This window comes from Aureobasidium namibiae, assembly GCF_000721765.1.
Source record: "Aureobasidium namibiae CBS 147.97 unplaced genomic scaffold scaffold_4, whole genome shotgun sequence".
NCBI lineage: Eukaryota > Fungi > Ascomycota > Dothideomycetes > Dothideales > Saccotheciaceae > Aureobasidium > Aureobasidium namibiae.
In genome coordinates, this window is record NW_013581205.1 from 1,185,869 (window position 1) to 1,206,645 (window position 20,777).

The window sequence follows — 20,777 nt, forward strand, 5'->3', positions numbered from 1 at the left end:
CCAAAGTTGATGTTCCGTCATGCTGCACATGCAACCCCCGAGTCCCGACCCCCGTTCTAGCCGGCTCGCGTCCGTGCTCTCCGTCCAACGGCTGCCGTCCCTGTTTCCCCAGACTTTTCTAGAAAATATTCAAGCTTCACATGTTCTTTTTCCTTATCATATCAACTCCGGATCAGACTTGGACCATCGAATCTTGGAAAGACAAACATGGCTCCTCTGGCAACTTCTGTCTCTCTGCTGAGAGCAGCTTCTTTCCGCATCTCGAATGCATCCAAGGCTGAGCTTCCCCAGGTCGCAGCTCTAACTGCTCAGTCTCTGCTTTCTTGCAAGGACATTTTCACCCAGCCCGATCTCGCTAATCAAAAGGACTCGGATGCTGCGCTTGCTCTTCACAGATTCAACACTCAGATCAACACATTGCTTGGAGACCGTCATGTTGAGGGACGCTGGGCTGCTGTAGTCCTCATCAAAGCAGCCATCGAGGCTGGAGGCTGGGAAACTCTCAAAAAGTCCATTGCCTGGGCCCGCGGTCTTCTGATCCTCCTCAAGAAACCCGACCCTCCTCTTTTGAAATGTCTGACCATTGTTACTCTGACCCGCATCTTCATGCTCACCTGGGAATTCCCAACTCTGATCAGAGAGATCACTACTCCTTCCATGCCAACTTTTGTGTCTACCTGTCTGAACAACCTTGCCTCGCGCCAACCCACGCCTCAAGAGTTGAAGGCTACCCTGGAATGTTTTGCTCAACTTCTGCCTCGCCACCCTACCATATTCCGTCAACATCAGGATGCCGTCGCGAAGGCTTTGACCACCGTCTTCGAGAACAAGGCTTCAGGTGACTATATTGTGGACCTTGCTTCTCGTGTCTCTGTTTTGCTTCACCAATGCGAGCCAAAGAACGGTGCCAGCGACAAATGGGAAGCTAGTCTGATCGCCAATCTCCACAATGCTCATGCCATGGCTGATAGAACTTTCATGAGCATCGAGGAAGACTGGCAGTCTGTCACCGGCACCCAGTTTATCAACAAGAACATCTTGTCTGAATCGTACTCCAGAGCTCAGGAAGCTAGCACCCCCGCAGATGGTCCGGTAACCCAGTTCGTCACTGCTGGCTACCAAGGACTTATGACCAATCTTCGCTTACTCAGTGCTTACTTCGCTTCTGCAACATCTGCTCCAGTTGTTGGTTCTGTCGGCGCTGTTGCAGATCTGCTTACCAGACTCATGTCCAACACCATTTCCACCAGCTCGGCCAGAAGTACTATCCGTTTCAAGCGTGACGCTGCAAGAGAAGAGCGCGATGCTCTCACCGAAGTCCTTCCTCGCATCCACGTCGCATGCTTGGAAGTCCTGTCAATAATCCTAGACCGCTACGGCAACGCCATCACTCCAGCTCTCCAGCCTTTCCTCGACCAAATCATGTGGATCTTCCACGCTTCTTCCGCAAACGTCGAAGTCAGAACTGCCACTTACATCGTCGGAAAGAAAATCCTGGATATCTCAGGCCAATCCCTAACCAAAGACCCCATCGCCGCCCTCAAGAAATACATCACCGCATGCTGCGAAGACATCCTCCCCACCACCGAAGACAAAGACCCCCAAACCAGCAACGGCAACAAACAACAATCAACCATGAACGCCGACACTTTCCTGAAGCAATCGTCTACAAAGCCATCCGCAAAAACAGAACTTGCAGGCTTGAAATCAGCAGCTTGGGATTTACTCCCTACGCTGCTTGGCCAATTGCCAGCTGAACACTGTTCAATCGCTTTGCGCGCGACTATGGACCGCACAGCAGTGCTTTCGCGCCACAAAGATGCAGTGTTGGCGAGTACACTCAACCACACTTCCACCGCCAAAGCCGCCAGAAAGGGAAATTCTCTGCTGCCCCTTCTTGCGCGCGAATACGCCAGCGATGCATCCGTAGAAGCTCTTCTACGTCCTCGCATGCCCATTCTCCAAACAGGACGCAAAGCAACGGCCGCAGAGACTGAGACTGAAGCCATGGACGAGGACGAAGACTCTGCTTCCGAGGCAGAAGACGAAGAAGAAGATGACGTTACCGCCGCTGCTGCCTCCGAAGTCCCCGAGGACGCTGCCTCATCAACACACGTCTCCAGCAACAAAGACGTCGCCGATAAAGAGCAAGAACTGGTCAACTGGGCACTAAACGAATACGTCTCTTCCAAGAACGCTTCCAAAGACAGTGATGCCGAAGCTATGGAAGACGCCACCCAAGGAAACAGAGCTAAAAGACAAAGAGAAGATGATGAAGTGAAGGCAGTGGATAAGAGACAGAAGAGTATTGAGCCACAGGTCACTGCTGCTGCTGCTGCTGCTGCTGCAGAGGATAGCGATGATGATGATGATGAATTCGTGGTTCCGGAGATTGTTATGGGGGAGAGTGATGATGAGGATGAGTAAGTAGTAGGGGTATGTATATCGTGCAAATTCAAAAAAGATCAATTTAAATAATGAACATCGATTTACAGCCGTCGTTGCGCTCTCTCCACAAAGCGAGCAAAGTTCTTTGTTGAATGTCTGGGTACACGCTTGATAGTACTTACACCCACGACACACCCCTCCCAGCCAGTCAAAAATATCCTTCTGAACGTACATTTATGCCCTGCATGCCATCTTCGTAAAACCCACAGTCCACAACACTTCTGAATTTCTTTCCATCATCTCATTTCCATCACAACCGCAAATTTTGAACGAGGATCAATCGCGCATTGAATTTGATAAACCATGTGGTGGCTAAGCAAAAAAAAAAAAAAAATCTCTTTCAACTGAACTTGCAGCTAGCTTTCACGCCAGAAAGAGGTGTGGAAACCCATGAATGTATATGGCATCGCTTGCACTTAACCGCCCACACCTCACTCGAAAGTTTTTTAGACATGACTCTCGAAAAAAAAGTGCACCGATGGAATTAGACAGTGTAGCCTGTTGTATATTCGATATCAGTATTTTCCAGCAAGCGAGGGCACGGAAAAGAAACGGGTCGAGGCTTATATAGTATTCTGCAGTCTAAGATGGGATAATGGGTTGAAGTAGCTCTCAGGGCAGCAAGGTAGCAGGAGATGGTCTTGGGCTTTGGAACCATTGGTCTTGTACTGAGCTGCTGGATATCAGAGTCTCTTGAGGTCGATGCTGTGGATGGGGAGGTTTGGGACTTAGATTGGTGGTCTGGAGGGGGACCTGGAGGTGGAATCTTGATTGGGGGTTGGCCATTCTTGTGCTCGGGAGGCTGGTGAGATGATGATGGCGATGGTGATGGATCGGTAGGTGTGGAATTGCAAGCAAAGGTTGATGTATTGCCATCTTGCTTGCTGCTCTGGAAAGAGGGAGCTTTCAATCAGGCTCATCGGAATAACAAGGTCATTGAGAAAAGAGGTGTTTGTCCCACGGATCTGAAGAGGAGACACGCATCGAGCCGATTGCTTTCTCTTCCATGCGATAGTGAGGATACAGAGCACATGGTATAAGTTCGGATAGCCCATGAGGACTAGAAAAAGCGCGATTGGAACAAAGGGATTGAACAGAAAAAGAAACGACTACTGAACAAGACAAACCGCAAAGTCCAGATCAGAACACGCAAGAAACCAGACAACAAACTCCAAAAAACAGCTTATACCGACGCAAATCCCCTATCCCTCGGAAAACAAGACTACCTCTGAGATGCATGCGGCCACACGACCTCGCCTTCCTTCTCCCCTTCCTTCCTAAAATTAAACGTCCTCACGCCAACCGCCGGATACTCATCAGGGTCACCCTCACGATGTTGTTTCTCATAGTTGGCCTTTGTATACGCGTACTCAGGCACATCATCAATGTCCTCTCTATACGTCGTGGGTTTCGAACCTGGCGCATCAAAGTAATCATCCAACACCGCCGGACGCTTGGGGTGAACGATCTTCAGATCGTCTTCCAGCATAAAGATATCATCGCTGGGGTCGGCACTGACGTAGCGGTGATATTTGGGTCGAAGACCCTCTCTGAGTTGGCGGGTTACCATGTCTTGACGACGTTTGCGGGATGCGGCTCTGGCTCTTTCTCTGCTGAAGGGAGAGAGATGTCTGTCGGTGGGGGTCTTGCGACGTTTGTGTCGACGAGCGCGTGGGAAACACATGAGGGATTTGAACTTGTCGACAAGTGAGTCTGTGGCATCCTTGATGCGTTTGCCGCGCCGGAGTAGTGATGATCCTGATCCTTCTCCTGACCCTGGTCCTGAAAGCGCGCTGTCGTCTAGGGTGGTATCGCCTAAGGTAGTATCGCCCAAAGTGGTGTCATCTATGGTGGTATCGCCGCCACCACTGTTGAGCTCTTCGAACCACTCAGCGGTGCCCCAACGCTCCATGCCCTGAGTGAATCGAGGCATGGTATCTTCGATCGCTGCCACTAGGTCCTGGGGTGTCGGTCTGTTCTCTACCCTGAATTGTACACAAGCATTGAGGATTTGAATTAGCTCGGGGCTGTAGTCCCTACGAAGACGTTTGTCTTCTTCGCTTGCATGTGGGCGCTTTGGAAGTGGGGTGTATTCAGGTATGTAGGCGTTCTCGTATCTTTCCCACTCGATATCTTGGTGCCAATTGGTAATCCCCATGAGTATAGACTGCACGATGAACCCAATCTGCCAGATGTTCTGAAGGTATGTTAGCGCTGGTGTATATCATAAAGAGACCCTCAAGATCGGACACTGCTGTAACATCGCTGCCGGTTTGTAGAGCCTGAATCGTTTACGTACCGTGTGAGAACCGCCTGGCGCTTGCCAAGGAGCTCTTCTATAACCAACATTTGTGATCTCGGGAGCGGACCAGCCTGGCGTACACATTCCATACATCAGATCGGTACGAGGATCTCTTGGATATGTGATGTGCGCATTTCCAAAATCTCCCAGATACGCAGGTGGATATGCAGGGAAACTGTTCTTCTTCCCCAAGGTGCCAGGAGCGCCCATGAATATATTGTCGGGCTTGAAGTCACAATGGACGACTTCGTACTTAGTGTCATCGGTGTTGAACGCCTCATCCATAACCACAGCAGCAGACGCAAGTCGGTAGAGCAGATACCAGGCGAATGGTTCCGGAATCTGTCGGTGGTCTCCCATCGTATCTTGCGCGCGAATCAGATCGCTAAGATCGCCAAAAGCATAGTATGGTGAGTAGAATCTCCAGGAGTCGAGCGACCAGGAGCAATGCTCAGCACCCAGCAAAGGTACAGTGAAAACCCTATTCGGCGGCGTGCCATTGGGAACTAGATGTCGTTGCATAAAGACTTCCCGGATCTCTCCATGTCCTGGACCTCCATGATGTAAGACCTGTTCCGATCGGATTTCGGTGTACTTAATCACGACGCGATCGACTACCTTCTGGTCTGCGTTGTTGACAAGGTTCCAGAGATATGCCCTTCCAAAGCCGCCGGCACCTAGCGCTGCGCCAAAGACCCATGATTGTCCTTCAGGTGCCTGGAAACGAGGGGGTGCGCGCAGCTCGATGTCGATTCGGTCGTCGCGGTATGGATCGGGATAACTCATGCCTGCAAGACGTCTAAGAGGATTTAGTAGGTGTTGTCGATGGTGTTTGTTGAGCGTGCTATATGTGGAGGTAATTCATCGGTGATAGATATGTCAAAGGTATAGCACGAAAGCCAACGAGAATGGTTTCCAACAAAGGACTTTCCGGATCCGGCCTCGAGCATTCTGTAGGAAGTGATGTTCTTTGGATCAACGCTCCACAAAGTCCTCGTCAATCTCATTGCTGTACTAGAATGCTCGACAGACCTAGACCTGATGCCGGCTTGCATTGTGATTGCATGTGGTTGGTTGATCAACTGTCGAGAAAATGGCGAATGCCACATGCCTCAGTCGAGCAAACCAATGAAACCAGATCTTGATATTAAATCATCTTCGGTATGCTCTTAAGCAAGATGACTCCTACTCAAGATGACTCCTACTGATCTTTGGGCAGAAACGCTCTGTTTGATACTGTAGCAATCGAGGTGATTATAATCTGAGGGACAATGAGATTCGGCGTGTGTGGGCGAGTGTTGTCAGAGTTAATCAGAATCACTACTCCTCATATGACGGGATGCAGCGACTCGTAGATCCTGACATACAACAATTGGCCGTGTCTGTATGGTGGTACGATTGAGTCGAGGTTATTGACTCGAGGAAACTTGGGATGAGGTGTGTGTTGCCAACAGGGTACGCATCCGGAGGAATCTCGGAACTTGCACGTGCGAGGAAGCTAACATCGCTGCTTTCCATCCTAGAAATCACCACGAAAAAACTCGTGCTCTGGTTGGTGTCTCGATACCCACAATTTCTCGAGTCTTGGTCTGAAGCGAGTGTGCAGGATCCAAGGATGATCCATTATTGGAACGACTTGATCAAAATTGGCAAGACTCCATGCACCAAGAAGGAGCCTTCCTAATGAATCCGAGAAAACAGATGCCGAAATGACCGATTGTGACATCTGCGTTGCGCTACTGCTATATGCGTCCAGTCCCAGAGACCTATGGCACCCTGATGCTTGATGGTATTCTGCAAGCAGAAACCTCGCTATCGTAACCAAAGAAGAACCTCCCACTCCGTCTCACCAACAGCCTTTATCTGGCTCCGAGCAGGTCAAGATTCCGACGCGGATGGTAAACCATTGCGCCAACGGACCGCCACGAGATAGGGGTAACTCGGGTGACTTGTGAGTGCACGAGTAGAAGTGAGAGTGAGACAGACTGTCACTAGTGTGTTGGCGTTGGTATGCTCACTGTCGTTGTCTTCGATCAGGTGAAAGCCATCCAAGGAGGCTTGTTGGATGCCAACAAACATGGTTAGACGCGCTTCACGAAAGCTCTGGTAGGTGCTACTCGGAATCCTGCCACGAAGCCAACGAGAGCGAGTTGGAGATCTGCTCGACGTTGATGAGGGACCTGCAACGGAAAATGGCAGATGTAGCACGTTCAAGCACAATGACATTTGGAAGAGTGCACATACATGTGGCCTTTGTGCCCAACGTAGAGCTTGCTTCCAATGGTCGTCCTCGTGCAAAGATGGGTCTGCCATCACTAGGATTTCAAGTAGAAGGCATTGAACGGACTTGAAGTCGTTTCACACGAATCAAAGCAGGAAATAAGAATGATAAGTGTATAGGTATAAGTATCTGTAGTTTGCGCAGAACACAAAAGAACCAAAAACTTCCAGACAGATGCATCTTTGCCCGTTCGAAGGTCTAAGCCTTAGCGTCGCCGTTTTCCTGATTCTCACCATCTTCCTTGCTCTCGGTCTCATCCTTCTTCTTCTCTTCCGTGTATGGCTTTTGCTTGGTCCGCGAGTTCCAATCGAATGAGCGCGAGATACTTTCGATCCAATCTTCGCTACGTTTGTTCAAGGGTAGTACGCCGGGGAATGGGAATCTAGAAGCGGATATGGTGACATAGTCGCCAGGCTTAAGCTCGGTTCTGTGTTTCAATCGTGTTAGTGACTTCTTGATTGCAAGGAAATCGTGAGGAGCATGTGACATACCTATATTTGCCATCGAAATTGGTCCATGCGGAAGTGCGTGCGTCATATGGTACACCAATACGCAAGACCATGGTGTCGGGAAGGATGATAGGTCTGAAGTTTAGAGTATGGGCAGCGATGGCGGTCAGTAGTATGACCGGGTTATCTGGATGGCAGAGACTACCACCTGCTGCCATGTTGTAAGCTGTACTACCTGTCGGGGTGGCAACAATGAGACCATCCGCCGCAATAGTGGTGAAGCATTCTTCGTCGCCGTAGACATCCAGTGAAACCATGGATCCAGAAGGACCACGATCTAGTACAATCTCGTTCAGAATGTGGTATGCAGCTTCCGGCTTATGGGTGTGATGATCATCAGCTTCGGCACCTATGAGTTCCTCATCCAATCTTCTTTGCTTGTGATCATCATCACTATCGCCGTTGCGACGAATGCTTCGCATGATGGTGCCTTCGAATCGTAGACGAAGAGAAACAGTGATGCCGTCGTTGAATGCTCGAGGAAGAATTGCTGGGTATCTCTTGAAGTCGAATTTGGTAAGGAAACCTAGCGAGCCCAGGGCGAAACTGAGAACTGGGGGTACGATGCGTTGGAACAGGAGAGAGGCGAAGAGAACAGTACCATCACCACCAAGCTGTTTGTGTAAAGTCAGTCCGTTGGCCGCAGCAGTCTTCTTGGTACAGTCTTACCGCGAGAACGATGTCAAATTTGTGTGGCATCTTTCTGCAGAGTTCCTCATCCCAGTACTTTAGGCGACTAGTCTTTGACTCGTCACCTTCAAGAATCTGATCAACGTCGAAGGATTTCATATCCCTTAGTTTATCTTGGACGTATCTACGCACTGTCAGCTAATAATTTCATCTTCCTTGAACTTTCTCAACACTCACACGGTGTACTGTGCCTCCTGGTTCAGCAACCACTTTGTCAGCTCTGCCGCTTGGGCGCAGAGGGTGGCATCAGTGAGCTTGGTAAGCACAAAGACATTCTTGACTTTGAGCATCAACTTGACTCGACCCAGCCGCTTCGACAGCTCACGAATACCAAATGCCATATCAGACAATTGCTTCTTGGTGAGCAGTCGCGACTGCATGTGGTCGCCATGTTGTGGAGGCGTGCCCGAGGCTTTGTCTGCCGGTCTTTCTTGATGTTCAGCCTCGATACTCTTCTCGTGTCTGGTACCATCCTCTTTCTCTTCCAGCATGCTGTGGATGAAGCATGATGTGTCGTTTCGTGTTGCGCCGGGTCGCGACATGTTCTTGACAATGGAGGATTTGCGTCGCGGTGTGGATTGTCCTTCGAAGATGACCTGTCGAGTATGAGGATCCGAATCCGAGAAATTGATAGGGATAATGCTGGGAGAAAGGTACCTCGAGGGCTTGCCGTCCTTCGTCACTGCCGAAATCGTCGCTCTGAATGCAGGCACAGTGTTAACGGGAAGGAACAAAGACCGGAAGCAGCGTAATTCACCTCCCTCCTTGCACTAACGCGTTCGGCAAGAGCTTCGAGCGCTCTGTCACTCATACTTTGTTATCGCAGGAATTTCCGGATTGTTTTTCTCAAGGAATGTACTCGAAGCGTTCCTGCCGTATCCATGATTTAATTGTGTACGAATTTCATCGTCATGCGGCGGGGTCTTGTTTGCTGATTGTGGGGTCAAGCCTCTTATCTTATCTCCATGGAGTTCCCATCAGGCCGAGGTTGAGGGCGTGTTGGCAACAATTCAGACTACTTCCCCTCTGCTGATCCCCTCTCTCGCTACTTTAATCCTTCGTATCCTATAAACAGCAGTAGGTAATATAGTAAAAACTTGACTAGTTCCTTCATAACACATCACGCTTGGAAGGTAGTATATCTCTGACTTGTCCTTATTCTTGTTGCTCTCCTTTCCACTTTCCCCTTCTCTTCTCACCTCGAGTCTCGTCATTCCAGCTCCCATCCAAACTCTTTTGCACTCTTCGCATCTCAGCTCTCATCTAGACTGTTCGTTTCCGCTTTGTAAGAAAATGGCAGAAATCACCATCAACGATGCGGACCTGCAGGTTCTTAAGGGCAAAATTGTTCTCATGACCGGTATGCTATAGACACCACCCTCTCCCAGTCATCATTTCCAACTAACACCCCCAAAAGGCGGCTCCTCAGGCATCGGTCTCGCAACAGCCAACCTGCTCCTTTCCCTCGGTGCTACAGTGGTCAATGGAGACCTAAACCCGCCCCCAGACCTCCCATCCCAAAACTACACCTACATCCCCACAAACGTGACCTCCTGGGACTCCCTGCTCTCCCTCTTCACCAAAACCCTTTCTCAGCACAAGACCATCGACCACGTCTTCGCCAACGCCGGCATCCGCCCTTCAACCGATTATGTCAACCTCCTCACCTCATCCGCCGGCGAGCCACTCGAGCCCAACCATCTAACCCTAGACGTAAACCTCAAAGGCTGCATCAACACTTCCTCCCTGGCCCTCCACTACTTCCAAAAGCAAACCCCACCACAGAACGGGGGCAATTACAGTCTAGTCCTCACCTGCTCACCCTCCTCCTACGCCCGATTCCGCGCCGCCGACTACGGAATCAGTAAACACGGCGTCCTCGGCTTACTCCGCGGTTTAGTCCCCGTCACTTTCCCCGCCCTGCCCATCCGCGTTAACGCGCTTTGTCCTGGCTGGACACCCACTGCATTGACTTTGCAATCGCACTATGCGGGTGTGCAAGTCAATCTGTCGTCTCCAGAAAACAACGCCAAAGCTGCTGTGTTATTGATGGCTGATGAGAAAAGGCATGGTCATATGGTGTTGAGTGTGGGCAACGAGTACAAGGAAGTGGAGGAGGCGGTCTTGTTGGCTGCCATGACGCCCGAGGTTAGAGGCCAGACGTTGAGCGAAGATGAGATTTGTGCGCAGGTGATTGCGAATTCGATGAGAGAGGCAGCAGAAGCGGAGACACAGGCACAGGTACAGGCACAGGCATAGAAAGGGAAATCAGTCCAAGTCTTTTGTCTCGTGGACTCCAAGAGGTCTATAGCTTGAGAGAATTGTATGCAGTTCGTTTGCTCTGCTCAAAGACACGTTGATACTGATCATGGAGGTTTCGCAATCCCAGTAAGAGCTGTTGATGAAACGCTCTTCGTGATTTCGAGTTCATCGAGGGTATACGCTGCATTTTTTGTGAGCGAGAGTGAGGGTGCTCAACCACATGAACGGTGCTTCGAACATCTTTGTGAAACTTGAGCCTGCGTTCTCGAGTCGCGTGGTCTCCAGGAAGTTTCTTTCCGATCTTATGGAAGATGGAGAAAGTTACTAGAGATCTGATGGTTTATAGACTCGAGCACATTGTTCAGAAACAATTTGCGCCACTGTAGTGTTGTAGTCTGTCTTGTAAAGGATTGGTTTTGTACAGATATAAATACAAAAGAACATGACTTCTTTCTCGTCTGCTTCCAAGCCGAACCAGAAGAACGCCGCCCAAATGCAAAAATTTCTTTGATGACGAGAGTTCTAGTTGGAACCACGCTTGTTGTTCTTCTTTTTGCGCGAGTTGGAATCTCTGCTCTTGACCTCTGAGCTGCGCAACATGGCACGCTGCCTCTGGTACTGCCTGACAATGTTATCCACACTGCCCACATCATGTCTGGGCTGGCGCATGTAGTAAAGTCTTGCTCGTCTGGCTCTCTTCTCTTTCCTCTGCACAACCTCAACACCCTCTACATTGGGCGAGTAAATCTTATACCACATCTCTACACCCACACGCGTGAGGTTGTTGCGCAAGAGGATTGCAGTGTCGATGCCTTGGCGGCGGATGTTGAGACATACTCCGGCGTATTGGTCGCCGTTCTTGAGGCGGACGAGAAGGATGTCGCCGACGTTTGCGCGGTCGGTGTTTTCGCGGGAGAAGAGGCGGGTGCGGGCGCCGGTGGGGTCGAGGGTGGTTATTTGGGAGGTGGTGAGGGCGGCGATGGGGTCTTTGCAGGTTGTGCGGGCTGAGGGGACGGCGGGGAAGACGGGGATTTTCTTCATGCTGTGTTCGTTGTCTGTGAGAGGTATGTTAGCAGCTGCAGAGAAAGGGTGGGTGGAGTAGCTATCGTACTGCGGCCGGTCATGATGGCGCCCGGGTGGAAGTTTACAGGCCTGCCGGGGATGGCGGCGGGAGCGGCGGTGGCATAGCAGCGAGAATGGTGCTTGTCGGCGCGCAATTGGCGCAGTGCAGATTTGAGGGCAGCCAGTGGTCGTGCTGGAGCAGACATGGTCGTTGTGTGTGTAGTTGGACGACTTGTGCAGGAGTGATGCTTGCTGTCGCTGATGCTGGCTGCTCTCTCGGCCGTCCGCAAAAAGTTCAGCCGACCAATCACGACGCCGCAAGCTTGCGACTGCTTCTCGAACCGCCAACAAGATTGACGATTGCTGCGCAGAAACACCACTCATACACAATCATGACGGATCTTTGTAGGACGTGTGCAGTGCGTACTCAGCGCTCTGCCGTCAATGCCCTCCGTCGCAGCACCCAGACCCGCTCCTTTACTGCCTCGTCCTCTGCGCAAAGAAACACCGGTATGCATACCACTTGCGCCCCTCTCAAACACCACCTGACAACAACACAGCAACCCTGCCCACCTTCGCCGAAACTTCTTCTCCCGAACTCGACCATGTGCTTCTTCAACTCCGCACCAAACACTTCATCCCCGCCTACCTAAACAAACGCCAGCGCCACCTCATCTTCGGCGACAAATTCGCCCAAGAACTCCAAAACAACCCTGCATACGCCACCCTCGGCGAAGAGGAAATCCAACTCGTGCACATTGACCGCCGCTCCGACATTCCTGCTCGCAAACCCTTGATTCTTAAGGCTTTATCGCTGATTGAAGAGAATGGCGAATGGAGACAATTGCCCAGTCTGCTGGAGGGCTTGCACAAAGCTCGTCCGCAGCCGGATTTGGCGCTGCAGGAAAAGATACTCCGGAAGTTGCAGTTGGCGGATCAGTTTGGAGTCATTTTGCGTTCGTTGAGGAGGTCGGCTGCCACTGGACTCACACTCAAGAATGATGCAGTGTTAAACCAAGTCCTCAACGCTTTACGCGAAACCGCTTCGCTGGACAACTGGGACAAAGAGCGTTTGCAAAAGGCTTTGAAGCAAGCGGATGATCTGGCCGAATTGCTCGAATCCGCAGACCATGGATCTGGAAGAACACTATCGCCTAATGATCCCAGGACACGTCCTGCAGTCATTGGTCTCTTCCTCGAACTCCACGCCGTCTACGCTCAGCAATACCAAAACGGCCAAGATGTAAACGGAAAAGTCAAGGCCTACGCAACCCGCTTCATGGCAACCTTCAACACATCAAACCAAGTACGTCTCACCCCTCCCCTGCTCCATGCCTCTTTCCCCCCTATTTCAGCAAAAAAAACATCCACTAACACCCCACAAGCCCGCCGAGACCGACCTCCCCACCGTCGGCCCCCCAATCGAATTCCTCTCCAAAATGTCCATCTACCACGGTCTTTCCCTCGCCATCAAGATCCTCGGTACAGAAATGCCCGATGCCGCTCGCGCAAACACAATCGTGCGGCAATACGAGCAGAGATTGAGTGCTCTTGCCGCCGCTCTGGAAAAGAGGGATCCCGCGCCAAACAGTTTTGCAGCATCAGCTCTGAAGGCTTGGGAGGGTTGTGTACGGTGAGGATTCAGACGATGGAATGAGGATGGGGGAAGTGTAAGAGTATATTGCCATGTAACAATCCAAAACAGCCCGAGAAATCTCCTCAAAGTTTCCAGAAAAGAGCAGCAGAATATGTGGAAGCGATGGCCCTTTGTGACCCATTGCAGACATTACTCTTTTTGTTTGTGTACCTCAACTTTTCACACACGAAAGACAAGAAAGCCAAAGGTATTGCATATAATACTTTTACGGTCAATGATACCTTATTCTCACTTCGCAACACCAATCTCCTGCACTTTTTCCTCCACATGCTCAACATCCCCCAACGCCTTCTTGACCTCCCTCAACGCCCCTCTAGCTCTCTCCCAATCCTCTAGATCCGTCTGCCTCAATACACCCCTCTCATTACTCCTGACCACACTCCTAAGCACATCCTCGACTTCAGACAGCACAACCCTGCCATGTTCTCTGACCTCCGCTTCCCAACCTTCCCTCTCCGCCTCCCATTTCTTCTGCAATCTCCTCAACGTCCAGACCAATCCCAATGCAGCCACGGCACCCGCTTCAGCAAGCATGGACCCAGAAGAAGCAACATAAACCCACACCCCCAGAGCAGAAGTCGCAGAAATGGTAGTCAAAGACTGCGCAAGTAAACTTTGAGCGCGCGATTGCAGGGCTGGCACTAAAGTGTGCAAGAGCTTCTGACGCGTAAAGTGAATGGCCAATGGCCAAGGACGGGTGTGGAAAATGTCGATGCCGCCCGTCTCTACGACTTTGGCGTTGAGAGCGTGTGTGTTGAGAAGGTCGGCTGGTGTAGGATCCCGAATTGTGTCGCTGAAGAATTTGCCGAAGAAGCCTTTTGACGTTGGCACAGCAGCAGTGGATGGAGATGCGGCAAGGAAAGCTCGTTCTTTCGAAATCACCTCTCCGGTCTTTGGATCAAGGCTGCGGTCGGAAGCATGCATAGCATACTCAGGATTGAAGTTTGCGACATTGCCTTTACTGCGGAAGAAACCAGCTTGTTCAATTCTGCCGGCCAGGAAAGCGAGTGTGGATTCAGCGTCCAACAGCCAATGTGAACGCAGGACTTCCTCAGCGGCAACGCCTACATCATCTACACGCCACAGCAATCGTGACCATGTTGTTCGTCTCCAGGAGCGCGATTCCAATGCATTAGCGAGAGAGACTTGCAAGTCAGTGTGTGCGTGTTGCGCCCATGCTGAAATCGCTTGTGAGATTTCCTGGCGCTTTTGGTCGGGGATACTGTTGGAGATGACGGCTTTGTTGGCGGTTCGTTCGGAAAGAGCGATAGCATCGGCTGCAGAGTCTAGTGTAGAGCGGATGTGTGATTCCAGAGTTGGTCGCAGACCTACAGCATCGCCAGTGATAGGATCCATAGGGTCAGAAGCCAGAAACTTGATGATTGACTGGATGTTGCTGGCTTGCCATTTTGTGTTAAAGATAGCACTGTTAGCGACATCCTGACGGAAAAGATCAAGTGCTACTCCAGCTTGGTCGATGTCGATGGGGGAGATCAATCCGGTGTCGTTGGTTTGTGTGCGAGGGCTGTCGCGTGGTACACTCAGCGCAACCTGAATGAGTCCTTGTTCGCCGCCAGAGACTCCCAGAGTCGAGGCTTCCAGAGCGGTAGAGATACGGCCAAAGTCCAAACATCCTTGGATGCCTTCTCCAACCACGATGGCCTTGTGAACAGGGTAACGAACAAAGCCAGTACGACCAGAAGAAGCAACAGGAGTCTGCAACGGGGGTACCAAGATAGCTTCTGCGAGTCCCGAAGGATCAGCGGTGATGTTAGGACCGCTGGCTGTGTTAAGAGTTGTAATCAGAATCTCGAGGTTGTTCTTTTCCAGGACGCGTGACGGAATGTTTAGTTCGTTGACGAGCGGGTTGGTGGGTAGGATGTCGTCTTCAGCTCCGTATCTGTCCAAAATCAGCAATAGCACAAGCGACATATATTCTCTTATCTTACCTCAGAAGCAAAGGCTTGCCATCTTGCGATGGCTGCTGCAGCAGCTTCTCCCACTGACCCTCATCGCCCAGCGCATCGGCAAGCAAGACACGAGCAAGTTTTCTAGCAGCCACATCTCCGTCTTGTCCCAGACCAAGCAAACCAATCCTCACAGTAGGTCGCGAAGTCTCCAATCCTTTCAATGCGAGTTGTAGTCTGCTCTGATTCACATAGTCGCTAGCAATGTCCTTCAGTCGATCCAGAGATGCGTAAAGTTGTTGGTGTTTGGCAGGGACATTTGAGGAAGGATTGATAGCTGTCCTTGAGGCCAAGTTGGTCGCATGTCTGATATGTGTGCGGTATGAGGTGTACGAGCTAGTAATGGTTGTGCGGGCGAGTGGTTGTTCATGTACAAGGCGCGTGGATGCGACAGCGGATGGCTGCTTGCGAGCGATTGACGATCCAAGCCGCCATGTTGATGATGGCGTATATACAGAAGGAACCAGACGGGCGCAAGTCTTTGGCGACAAGGGCTTCCGTGCCAATGGCACTCGAAGAAGCATAATGACCTTTCTCAATCGTGTCTCTCCTCCGGTCTGCCCGCAACTTGACATGGCATGTGGTTCGCCAAGCCATCGTCAAAGCTCCCCATACATAAAGTCAATCTTCAGCACATCTTTTGATCACTCGAATATGTAATAGAGATTATCAATGGCGTTTCAATAGTGTATTCATTCCATGCAGTCAATGCATCGCGTGCTGTCACTTGCAGCTGTAATATACACATGTCCGCTACAGGTCGTCGTGTTGGCTCAAAATAAAATGACTTTCTCGAAAAAACTCCTCCCGAATACCATGGGGGTATCTTACTTTCTGGCACTACGACCTGAACCCGAAGACCTGTATATCTGATTAGCGTCTTGAAACATCACAAGACAAGTTCAAATACTCACATGCTTATCCTTCTGGCAACACCAGCCAGCTTCTGGTCGCTCTCGGCTTCCTGCGCCGCACGCATCAGAGCATCGTTTCTGGCTGCATCGCTGTTTCTTCTAACCTCCTCGCCCGAAGGAGGGAGTCTCTCGTTCTGCAAATCAACCTTGCGAGCATCCTCGAAGTTCGTGATGGCCTGCTTGATACCCTCAGCTCCCAGCATCAGAGTACCGGCGGGCAGCTTTCCACCGCTAGCTGTCTTCAACTCGGTGACACGCTCTGACTCCTCGCGCAGAACCTGGAACACTCTCGACAAACGTCCGATAGCCAAAATCTTGTTCTTGATGGCGCGGCGCTTGTACTCGGTACTATCCGGGTCCATGTTTGCAACACTGCTCGATGGGAGAGGTGGCGAGTGAGGTCCAGACGAGAGAGGGGTCTCTTCCTCGAGCTCCTCCTTACTGCACGTGTTGAGAATGGCAATGAGCATGTCAGTAATTTTCTCGCCAACGAAAGGAAGCGACCATGTGAAGACATCCATGAAGTTGGGCAACCAGTATGGGTGAGGTGTGCAGTCTGTTCAATCGTTAACTCCAATTCTTAAAGTCTCATGAATGGCCGGTGCAGCACTCACTGAATTGACGAATGTTCATGACATTGTTCTCGTACTTGAGGACAGCAGCCTTGTTGTTGTACACATCCAGGTAGTTGGGTGCACTGAAGATGGTCATGACACTAGGGAATCCAGTAGTTCTGGTCTTGCGGTACATGCGGTATCCAGCGTCCTGAGCTTCGTGTGCGCGAATGATAGAAAGCAGGTTGTTCTTCTCCAAGAATGCACAAGCAGCGGGGTATGAGAAGAAGTATGAGCATCCTCTGACATGGTTGTGGACAAAGTATTCTTGCGTCTTCTCCTGACCAAAGTCTTCAAGCGGGTCGGCCCAGAGAATATCGCACATAAGACCGTGGGTAGGAGGCTCACGGAAACGGTCAATCTACACAGCATGTTAGTATGGAACAGAGCAGAGAAGAAACATTACAACGTACGCTCTTGAGATCCTCGAGTGTGTGCAGCTCGGGACTGAGACCACCGTGGATACACAGGAACTGCTTGTTCATAACAGCAGCGAGGGGAAGAGCGCAGAACGACTTCATGCAGGCCTCGTACACGGCCTCAGAATATTTGTGCTTGCACTCGAGCTTGAAGGTGAAGTAATCGGTCAAATGGCGACACTCGTGGTTACCACGCATGAGCCAGAAGGTGTTGGGATACCAGATCTTGAGACACCAGAGGTAGAGAACACACTGCATATCTTGTCAGATTGGCGCATTCATAGAAGAGCAATGGAAGAACATACCTCGATACTGAAGTAGCCACGGTCGACGTAGTCGCCCAAGAAGAGGTAGCGCGTGTCTGCGGGATCACCACCGACTTCAAACAGCTTCATCAAATCGTAGTATTGACCGTGGACATCACCACAAACGGTGATGGGAGCGTCCATCTCCAGAAGGTTGGGCTCTCTCTCGAGGACTTTTGTGCACTCGCTCAGAATCCATAGCGCCTGGTCTTCGGTAAGACGACCCTCTCGGTAGAAGTGTTGCTTGAGGAATTGAAGGTTGGGCTTGTTGGGGTCTGAGGGAGAGAAGAATTGCTCGTCGGTCGGCGGGTGGAAGGCGGGCGCTTGCACGTCTGTTGGATTGCGGGTCAGCTCGATCTAGTAAATGACTTGACCGAGCTCTAGAGCAGACAAGAACAACAGCCGGGAACAGAGTACATACCCTTGCACACTCTCTCCAGAGTGCTAACCTGGGTGCCGTCCTCCATGGTGTGAAGTGTAAAATCGATCTCGGGGACGGGGCGCTTGTTGGTGACAGCGCGCACGGCGGTATCGACATACTTGTCCTGCTCCATAGGTTGGTCCGACATGATTGCAGTGTGTGTGGTTGTTGCAAAAAGGTCAGAGTCGGAGTCGGTGGAGGTCGAAAGGGCAGCAATGGCCGGTCGCGTGGCTGAGGGGCAAGAGAGCCGCGACCAGTAGACCCTGCGACTTTGTGGCGGTGTTGCTTGACGCTGATTCAAGCTAATGATGCCTGACGTAGCCCGCTAACTGTTGTCTGTTTGGAGAAAATGGGCTTTAATTATTTGTGTCTCATGTGTATACCGAGAGAACTTGAGGAATATTAGAGATTATCACAGATATTCAGGAGAAGGCTCATAGGTCAAACGAACAGTGCCGAGAGGAAGGCGGTCAGCTTGCGGAGGGAGAGTGAGCCACCGAAGCCTCGCTCTTGCCAAATTCCATTCCGTCATCGTCAAAGCTCCGAAAGTTGAAATACCACTGCCGCCATCTACCACTTTCGCAGTCACACCACATGACAATGCATATCTCACTTTGATGGTGCAGCATCACGTGCATATGCTTAAGATCGAACTTAACTATTTTGATTCGGCCTCAGATTCTGACAATCACGCTCACATTGGAAAGACAGGACGATACAGATGATTATGTGTGAAGGAAGAAGAATTGATTCATCATGTGCAAAGAACATGCAAGTACTAACGCAGAGAAACCCGAGACTCGCGTCTCATCTCAAGTATGGACATTCCCCATTCATTAATGCAAGGATACCGGATCCTAAAGTTGTTGTCGTAAAAGGTTGTTGATCTGGTCAAACACTCTTCTTGTGGCTGATGTGATTGGGAATATGGCGATGGATGCGAGAACTTCTTCTTCTCACCACATCGCGCTTGGAGACAATGTTGTTGGAGCAAGTGGTACCAGCAGCAACGGCTTGAGGAACGGCGCAGTAATCAATGTTGCAAATACCGAAAGTCTGGTCGTCAATGCACATGACCTCGCCAGGAGATTGGCATGAGACCTTCCCGTCAGCGCAGGCACCAGAAGCATTGCTGGCAGAGCCGGTTCCTGAGGGGACGGGGGCACCGCTGGCAGCTGTGGCAGCTGTGGCCAGAGTGGGGACAGGGGCATACTGCGAGGGAGCTGCGGCATACGAAGTAGGAGCAGTAGCGGCAGAGCTAGCAGCGTAGGACGAAGTCGATGAATAGGTCGGAGTCGAGCTCGATCCGGAGCCAGAAGCAGGGGCAACGCATCCGTGGTCTCCAGGAGTGACAGCTTCGCCATATGTGACAAATTTGCCAGGATCAGGGAACCCAACGACGAAGCTTCCGTCGTCGAACTTGCATTGGCCTGGGATGTTGGCAACGAAAAGTTCAGGAAGGTTGTTGTAGAAAGTGTCGTCGTCGGAACCACCAGAAATTGAGATAGGCGCACAGTTCATGTACATCTCACGGTTTCCGATCTTGTTAAACCAAGTCCAGGCAAGAGTTGCATTACCGTTCTTCATGCCTTCAGGGATCTGGAACTTGAAGTCTTTCAGGCACTCGCTTTGGTCGTCGCCAGTGCATTGAGCTCCCGTAGGTCTTCCATCAGCATCAGTTCCGACTTGAGCAATGTTGCCCTGAGCGGTGACTGGACAGCTACCAATGTAACTGTGGATGACCTTCCACTTAGATTTGTCGGCAGGGGGAGGGTAATCGTAGGTCACACTGAGCTGGCAGGAGCCGCCACCGTGGGTTGCACTACCAGTGAACTTCAGATCGTTGTCTTGGCCGACCTTCATGGGGTTGGAAACACCAGTACCGTCGAAAGCGTTGGCACGACTTCCACTTTGGCAGGGGAAGTTGTAACCTTGACCGTTGAGCGGGGAAGTCTGGAGAGTGCTGAAGCCATAGGGTGTCGGGGTGTTCATAATGACATGAGCATTGGACTTTGCAATGAGGGCGAGGACCGAGCCCAAAACAGCAGTTGAGGTATACATTTTGTGAGGTTGGAGTTTTGTTGATAAAGAGTGTAGTGCAAGAATGTTCGCTCTGAGAATGCTTTTATATCGCTAGTCCGGCTATGCGACTTGAGATTCGAGGCTTGTAGAACTGGGAAGAAAATGTGTTAGGTGTCTGTCTCAAGAATCTTCGAGTTGTGTGTCTGTCTGTCTCGGGAATTTACAGAGAATCTTCGAGGGATATATGGAGTGCCAACACATCATGATGTCTCGGTTGAACAACACAATGGATCAATACAAGCTTGAATGGGAACAATGACAGTAAACAATGCACAATGCGCTTTGAGCAAGTATCTTAACAATGAAATTACAAGACCAGCAGCAAGAATCAAGGAAATCAAAACATACCTGACAATGCAAGATCTAAACCAGAAGGTCAAGCGAGTGAATCTAGAAGGATCAAGCAAAAAGAGTGACTAGCGCGTGACGTTCTTGCAGACTGTAAAGAATGTGATAGGAATTGCACCAGGCGATTCCAAAGCAACAATGAGACAATAAGAGAGAGCAAGAAGCCTGGGAGGTCCAGGGACCTACTGTTCTTATATCAAATCTTGTTTGCAAAGGGTGGTATCCCTATTTCCGCCACATGTATGCGAACTGCAGGTCAAGCACACGCCTTCTTCTGTGCGTAGCCTAGCCAAGTCGCATAGTGGAGACTCACCCATCGAGCTTTGGAAGAGAATTGGTCATGGACCACTGAGCCTTAGATCGCTCGTGTCCAGTAGGAAGCCAAATATGCGTCTTCAGGGGCCCTTTCACTGAACTGGTGAGACTGAACTAAAGCCGTCAAATCGTTCCAAGCGCGGAGCGAAGCCATTACGAAAGCCGGACGAAGAAATCATGC

The 20,777-nt window shown here is 50.8% G+C and overlaps 9 protein-coding genes across 9 annotated transcripts; 3 read left to right on the forward strand and 6 right to left on the reverse strand.

Annotated features, from left to right (window-relative positions):
- Nucleotides 1-219: 219 nt before the first annotated feature.
- On the forward strand, nt 220-2,427 carry M436DRAFT_18527 (uncharacterized protein; the record flags this gene model as incomplete). The annotated part of the gene is made up of 1 exon (XM_013573927.2): nt 220-2,427. A coding segment is annotated over one exon (2,208 nt), but the record flags the coding sequence as incomplete, so codon positions are not given.
- A 2,179-nt stretch (nt 2,428-4,606) lies between these two features.
- Nucleotides 4,607-5,536, reverse strand: M436DRAFT_41954 (kinase-like protein; the record flags this gene model as incomplete). Its single annotated transcript, XM_013574164.1, has 3 exons — nt 4,607-4,645; nt 4,748-5,200; nt 5,258-5,536. Coding segments are annotated over 3 exons (771 nt in total), but the record flags the coding sequence as incomplete, so codon positions are not given.
- A 1,693-nt stretch (nt 5,537-7,229) lies between these two features.
- M436DRAFT_41553 (NAD kinase) lies at nt 7,230-9,041 on the reverse strand (the record flags this gene model as incomplete). Its single annotated transcript, XM_013574085.1, has 6 exons — nt 7,230-7,458; nt 7,523-8,154; nt 8,210-8,354; nt 8,408-8,826; nt 8,888-8,929; nt 8,988-9,041. 6 exons carry the CDS (start codon nt 9,039-9,041, stop codon nt 7,230-7,232), a joined length of 1,521 nt encoding a protein of 506 aa, XP_013429539.1.
- Nucleotides 9,042-9,523: 482 nt separating this feature from the next.
- Nucleotides 9,524-10,489, forward strand: M436DRAFT_41965 (NAD(P)-binding protein; the record flags this gene model as incomplete). The annotated part of the gene is made up of 2 exons (XM_013574167.1): nt 9,524-9,590; nt 9,648-10,489. 2 exons carry the CDS (start codon nt 9,524-9,526, stop codon nt 10,487-10,489), a joined length of 909 nt encoding a protein of 302 aa, XP_013429621.1.
- Nucleotides 10,490-11,014: 525 nt separating this feature from the next.
- Nucleotides 11,015-11,760, reverse strand: M436DRAFT_80055 (mitochondrial ribosomal protein-like protein; the record flags this gene model as incomplete). Its single annotated transcript, XM_013574444.1, has 2 exons — nt 11,015-11,547; nt 11,604-11,760. The coding sequence occupies 2 exons, from the start codon at nt 11,758-11,760 to the stop codon at nt 11,015-11,017; spliced, it is 690 nt and encodes a 229-aa protein (XP_013429898.1).
- A 186-nt stretch (nt 11,761-11,946) lies between these two features.
- On the forward strand, nt 11,947-13,191 carry M436DRAFT_71123 (uncharacterized protein; the record flags this gene model as incomplete). Its single annotated transcript, XM_013574354.1, has 3 exons — nt 11,947-12,064; nt 12,115-12,860; nt 12,940-13,191. The coding sequence occupies 3 exons, from the start codon at nt 11,947-11,949 to the stop codon at nt 13,189-13,191; spliced, it is 1,116 nt and encodes a 371-aa protein (XP_013429808.1).
- Nucleotides 13,192-13,439: 248 nt separating this feature from the next.
- On the reverse strand, nt 13,440-15,702 carry M436DRAFT_41158 (uncharacterized protein; the record flags this gene model as incomplete). Its single annotated transcript, XM_013574018.1, has 3 exons — nt 13,440-14,026; nt 14,186-15,111; nt 15,161-15,702. 3 exons carry the CDS (start codon nt 15,700-15,702, stop codon nt 13,440-13,442), a joined length of 2,055 nt encoding a protein of 684 aa, XP_013429472.1.
- Nucleotides 15,703-16,088: 386 nt separating this feature from the next.
- M436DRAFT_41842 (Metallo-dependent phosphatase) lies at nt 16,089-17,999 on the reverse strand (the record flags this gene model as incomplete). The annotated part of the gene is made up of 5 exons (XM_013574142.1): nt 16,089-16,648; nt 16,707-17,067; nt 17,120-17,377; nt 17,431-17,762; nt 17,852-17,999. The coding sequence occupies 5 exons, from the start codon at nt 17,997-17,999 to the stop codon at nt 16,089-16,091; spliced, it is 1,659 nt and encodes a 552-aa protein (XP_013429596.1).
- A 1,178-nt stretch (nt 18,000-19,177) lies between these two features.
- M436DRAFT_12732 (uncharacterized protein) lies at nt 19,178-19,870 on the reverse strand (the record flags this gene model as incomplete). Its single annotated transcript, XM_013573919.1, has 2 exons — nt 19,178-19,456; nt 19,538-19,870. Coding segments are annotated over 2 exons (612 nt in total), but the record flags the coding sequence as incomplete, so codon positions are not given.
- Nucleotides 19,871-20,777: the final 907 nt, after the last annotated feature.